The 6,642-nt window shown below is 34.7% G+C and overlaps 1 protein-coding gene across 1 annotated transcript in view; it reads right to left on the bottom strand.

Moving 5' to 3' along the window:
• Nucleotides 1-6,642, bottom strand: part of STRN3 (striatin 3) — a 112,385-nt gene that overhangs the window by 46,871 nt on the left and 58,872 nt on the right. The window contains exon 10 of the mRNA XM_019519922.1: nucleotides 2,432-2,565. Within this exon, the coding sequence (XP_019375467.1) occupies nucleotides 2,432-2,565 (134 nt within the window). The remainder of the gene's footprint in view (nucleotides 1-2,431; nucleotides 2,566-6,642) is intronic.

Below are 6,642 nucleotides of genomic sequence, written 5' to 3'. Positions count from 1 at the left end.
CGCCCCCGCCCATCTGGTCAGCACCTGCCCCAGCCCCATTCCCTCCCTCACCACAGGGGCCTTGATCTGTTCCCCCACACACCCCTTCCTTCCTCTTCCACCACACCAGATTTACCAGTTGGATGCAGCTCTTTAAGCTGAAGAGCTGTGTACTGGAAAGTGGATTGGTATCAGCAGATCTACCTCCTTAAAACTGGCTATCGGTATCAGCTCCAAAAATCTCTATCAGTACACCCCTAAATTAAGGTACTTCATGAAACCAGTTTAAGTCAGGGCTGTCATGCATGTGGCCTGCCACAGAATTTGGGATCCGTGGACTCTGCCAGACATGGTTGTTGGTGGCAGGGAGGCAACCAAGGGCCTGACAGCCCTGCACACCCTGATACCACCTGGCCCACCACACCCACCCCACCATTGCAGCCACTGACCCTACAGATCCAGCCCAGGAAAAGCCCAGAAGTTTGGACTCAGCCCCAGGCATATTTGATACCCCTGTTTTAAGGCAATTAAAGTTAATACATTGCTGTAAATGTTATTGTATTTTAGAGCATAAAACTCATTGTGTGTTAAAAAACAATGGTTTATCTCAAAATCAGAGGCCGTTATCTTTAAAGTGTTCATACTTTAAACATTATAGAAAATGGTTTTGAAAATGGCCTGTTTATAGATTTCACTGAAACGTTAGAAAATTAAGCAAAGTATGAAAACTGAATATACTATAATTTACTGTACAAACTACCCAAAAATGCTAGTTTGCTTCCTATTATCTATATTGTATTGAATTACATTTTGTATTGGACTGGAGTAAATCTTGTTACCCCAAGACCATATAGTAGTAAAACAAATTATAAGACAGCAGAGTTGTATGTCTTAAAGATTAAGATTTAAACTGACAGTTGAAGTTAATTGCCCTATTTCTTGATGTTATTTGTTATATTAATACTATAGTAAATTTAATTTTAAAGCATTTGGATTTCACAGTTCACCTTTAAAGCTAACAAATGTAGTATGTGATAGAGGCTATTTATTTCAATACAGTGATCCTCAATCTTTTTAGTCATAGCATTCTTTGTTAGGCTCAAGGTATGCCTCAAAAAATGCCAGCTGTTAGTTTTCCCCTCTTTTTTTTTTTTTTTTTTTTTTACTATAAATAATAGAGCAATTCTTCTGATGCAACAAACACGGAAACATCACAGAAGGTCAGAATGTTTTTACTAGTATAAATTGTTATTTGAAAAAATGTAAGTTTATCTTGTGAAACATTCATAGATCCTTCAAAGGATCTCAAGGCACCCCAGGTGTTGCAACACCCTGATTGAGAATCACTGTTCTGAGATCTAAAAGTCCTGATGTATATGTATGTGGTTCTTGCACTATCTCTATTTTAGATTTTTTGAAGGAATACAATAATTGATTGGCCATTATAAAGATGTTAGAAATATAAACAATTCATGTTTTTATTTGTCATTTAAGAAGAAATGTGCGCTATTAAATTCTAAAATAAGACAAAGTTAAGTGCTTTATAGCATTAATATGTTGGCAAATCATTTTTAAATAAAACAAAAAAATTTTTAAAAACAAAACCAAAAAAGATGTTGACTAACAACATTTATTATAATTTTAGACTATGGTAATGCAATAAATATTTAAGTTTTCATTTCACAAGGCATTTAAAAAGAAATCTGAGTAATCACCAAAAATGGTTTCCAACAGAAACAGTGGTACATAATCTTAGTTTAAAAAATGGAACTATACACTCAAGATTACAGAAAAAGCTATAAAAACAACCAACAAATCAAAAGGATCTTACTGATCCATGCCATAAATGCAATATAATTTTAAATAGATTTCAATGTATAAAGACTTACCTGGACATACTCCCACGATAAACTTCACAAACCAATAACAATTTCATATAAAAATTGTTATGCATTTTTTGCAATAATATTATGCAATATATTATGCATAGAATGTCATGTTATGCAATATGAAAGAAACTGAGAACACACTGGGATAATAAAATAAAAATATCCCACAAATCTATACTAAAATTAACACTAAAAAGTTAAGCCATCACATACTACTATATACAATTTGCACAGATGACATTAATAAAAAAGGGGACATATAAAAGTTACTATAAAGATTTACCTACACATCTTTTAGTGCTTAGTATTGGGGATAAATCTCTATATGAATATAGAACTTGTTTGTATTTTACATGTCACAAATGTGAATTACAAGTTCTTTAATTAAAAATCTAATCATATTTCATCTTGATTTTGCAAACTGCTTTGCAAACTCATGAAGCATGCTTTCCCCCAATATAACAGCACTCACTACTAAATTAATCCATCTTAAAAATTTTGGAATGTTCTGAAAATAACTAAATTAAACCGTATAAATAATTTAAAAATAAAATTGCACTTACATCATAACTATAGTCTGCATCATTTGTTACTGTCAAGTCTGCAAGGTCTCCAAGGCCCAGTACACTTAACAAAACATCATCAGAACCCATAATAAAAGACTTGCCTCCTCCAGATGGAAACGTTATTGGCTCAGCTACAAAGAACAAAACAGTTTCTTAAGTCTCAAGGAAAAAATGCAAAACTTACCAAATGAAAAAGAAAAAAGAAACCAAAAACCAAAACTGTATTAGTTATTGCTTGAAGGCAAAGTAGTGCGTAAAAGCTGAACTCTTATTAACCAAAATTAAACCATTATAAATTTGTCTCCTGAACGGAAAAGAAAACATGAACATAATAATGAACTCTCAGTAAAAGTAATACTTGGGCCTCATACAGTGCTTTCCATCAGTAGATCTCAAATCACTTTATAGAGGAGGTCACTGCTGCCCCTGCTTCACAGATAGGGAAACTGAGCCACAGGGAGGTGAAGTGACCAGGCCAATAGGAAAGCAAGGAACTTTCTCCCAGACCCCAATTCACTTGATCATGCTGCTCTCATTTCCTTCAGAGTAATTATTTCTTAAGTACAAAGTTATATAGATGAAAACACACACCTACATGACTATCATCTTCAGCTTTTACACACCATGCAGAACTTCGCTTCTACCAGCCAGACACACCATTTTTAAAACACAAGAATAAGTAACGTTTACAATTCCTAACTTCTGCAATGCACTCTCTCAAGGTTCTGAGTTTTGATAAATTTCAGAAGACATAAAACTGATATTCAAATTACCTAGGTATATAGTGCTAAGTACATTATGAAACTTTACATTTTTTAAAATCAGCCAGTACTAAATAAAACAGAAGTTGAGCCACTTAATTCTGGATTCATGTGCATATCACTTATGAAGCACACATTCACACTTCTTACTCTTCAGCATCACCTATGCCTCCACCCTCCATTACCACTCCCCCTCCCGCCCCAAATAATCTCAATTTATATGAAGTTTTGTGTTTATGCATGCTTCTGAGAAAAATTCGTTATTTGCTAGTATGCTGTGCACCAGATTCATGACACCTGATAAGGCAAAATATTTCTAATTTAATGTTTCCAATTAAAACAGAGAGAAGTGCATTTATTTCCTCACTATACATTTTAAAAAACAAATTAGAAGCGTATAAAAATAAAAATATTTAAATTAATTTGGCAATTTTTTAAATGAAATCTGTTTTGGGGCTATACTGAACAAGAACGTATACAGTTTTAACATCAGCACTATCAAGTACTTAATTTGTTTTAAATTTCCAACCACTTGTTATCAACTCCTTTCTTGGAAATAAGACTTCCCATTCTAAACACAATTCTTTTTAGCTGGCAAACACTCAAGTCAAGGCTCTCTCTCTCATAGATTGTCAATAATTTTTTCCTTGTTTTTATATCTATTTGAATGAGTTTACTATCCTGTGGACCACAATGAAAATGCATTCCCTGGAATTTCTAACAGAAATGCAAACAAGATCAGGTCTACTGCACAGACTTTGGGCACCTGAGCTATGTTTACCACAGATGTGAAAAGAAAGGATATCTGACTAGCACAGTTGGTCCAGCAGAAGCCCCACGTGCAAACACAAATATACTGGCACATCTGTACTTTTACTATAGAGCTTCTCAGGGAGTAGTTTTCCTACAGTGGTACACAGTATGCCTTTGTTAACAAACTCCATCTACCTTGGAAGAATTTCGACAACAGAGCATACTGGTATTCCTGTGTGGCCAGACTTTAAAAACCAGCAACTACCTTTCTGAACTACACAATGGGGGTGGTTCCCTCTTCCTCATCCCTACCCTTTTCTTTTTTTAAAAAGGTTCAGAATATAGACAAATTATGGTGATATAGGGTTTTAATTACTTGACTATGCCCTGTTACAAACAGGTAATTTTGCCAATAATTTATCAGAAACATCATGCACATGCAAATAACAATGTTTGCTGAACTAGCCTCAACTACCCCATTATTCTGAAATAAGCCATGCTTCCAATGAAGTCCTAAATTATTTTGTTTGCATACATGTACTAATTCCTATTCTATATTAGGAGTTATTCTTAACTTAGTTGCAGTTTACACTGCGCCAAAGAATAGAAAAGAAAAGAAAAAAGAAGTTTAGAAGAAAATACAGAAGAAAGTAAATATGTACAACTGCATTCAAATCTCTCCATCTGTACGGAGAGCTGCAACTTCAGAGATACCATGAAATAGCTGGGAGCCAGAATAGTACTCCTGATAGGCACACAAAACTGCCAAGTATGCCCTTTACTGTAGAATTCCACTCTTCAGCAATGCAAAAGTAGCATAGGCTTGCATTCATCAGCATGAACTATAGCCTAGTCTCACAAGGACATATAGGGGGGGCTTGCCCAAAATCAAAACTGTCTGAAAAAAAAGTGCTTTCAAATTGTCTGCAAAAGAGAGAAAACCCTAAAGGCAACATTAACTGTTAGTAGAACAGTTTCTTTCTTATTCATTCCACAGAGTGAAGCATGCTGTTTCACTCAATTTATGAAGCTGCAGAACACAAAATATAAGGAATTAAAGGATATAAACTTGTTTACTATGTTGCTTTGTACTACATCAATTAGACATGAATTACCTTAAAAAATTCTTTACCAAAGCATAATAATAATTTAGGTTCTACAATTTAGTTCTAGTAAGTCAAGACTGATAAGGAAAAGGAATAAGAAACATGATGATAATATAACTCTCATACTATAACTCTCCATAAGAATACTCAAGTGTTGAAAGCACAGAAAACCAAACTGATGAACTGAAGTTAGGTTCACAGTAGTAAATACCAAGCAGTGAAAAATGGCTAAGTTGAAGACAGAGGACACTTTTTTTCTAGAATGATTTGTGGAAGTATTGAGAATAAACAACTTCACTGCTCTCTAGATGCATAGAAGTAGCCTTGAAAAGTCACTCATCCCATTGAAAGATAATGGTAAACTACAGAACTGGTGGTTTGTTTGTTTTTTTTAAGGCATGTAAATAGGTTTCAGTTTTGCCAGTCAAATATTTTAACCAGATTATGCTGTTGCATTTTAGAATTAAAAGAACATGCATTGGTTTGGGAATGTACAGTGGAAATTAGGCGTTTTGCTCTTTGGAAAAAGCAGGGTTTCTGGATAAAAATTCAATTAGACTGACGAAGTTGAAATACTCCCTCAATTTCAGGTGTGCTGTTAATTTTTTTTCTAAACATTTCAGTTTTGATATTCATCCTGCAGCAGCTGTGGAGTCTTAAGTACAGCAGAAATGCACATTTCTTCCTCTGTGTCATCCACGTTTGCAGTGACCATTTGGAAATGGTGCAGAGATGAGTTATGGGACAGAGAAGAGGAAATAATGGGAATGAGGAATCAAATGGTCAAACACCCAGAATTCCTTATAATGTTAGCAGGTGACCTAAAATACAATGAGCATGCATTGAAGTAGGGACCCTGTGTAAGTTGTGCAGGAATCCCTGGGATTTCTACCAAACTGCACCCAGCTTTAGTGATACAGCAGGCTGCTGTGTGGACAAGAGAAGGGATACGCACAGGTACAAGAGCCAGCGTGAACGTGCTGCAACATGAGCTTCTCTCAGCTGCAGAATGCAGGCAGTCTTATACAAAATTAAACTTCTGAGTTTTCCAATGATAAACCCCAATACCATGTCTATTACATGTCTGACTTGGATAGAGAGAGACAAGAACAGGATAGGACAGGACATAGGTACAACAGCTGAATAAGAAGTTACTACAACTATAAGTAATAACATCAATTTGGACAACAGAAAACCAAATACATTTCCTGTGTAGCTATTTTACTACACATGAACATAGTTTTACAGTTCACTTTCAACACAAATGGCTTATCAAAACTGAATACTCACCATTTTTTTCTACCAAGACTTAAAAAGTTTAAGGTTGCATTACAATGGGACTCTGCAGAAAGTGACTTAAGAATTGACACTGTTGGAACTAGCAGTTTCACACAAGACTGATTTAAAAACACCTGAGAGGTAAACTTTTGGTTTGGATTAATCTGACATATACAAAAGATGGAGAAGTTCAAGTTGTAGTCTGGCAAAAACACGAGAAGAGTTGTAAAAAATGTTGATGTCTTACTGAAATCTGTAACAGCATTAATTTTTTCTTTTTTTTTCTTTCTTTTTTTTTTTTTTTTTTTTT

Source organism: Gavialis gangeticus, unplaced genomic scaffold, assembly GCF_001723915.1.
Source record: "Gavialis gangeticus isolate Ggan-Ray unplaced genomic scaffold, GavGan_comp1, whole genome shotgun sequence".
NCBI lineage: Eukaryota > Metazoa > Chordata > Crocodylia > Gavialidae > Gavialis > Gavialis gangeticus.
Note: the sequence above shows the minus strand (reverse complement) of the source record. Positions and strands in the feature narration are given on the sequence as shown.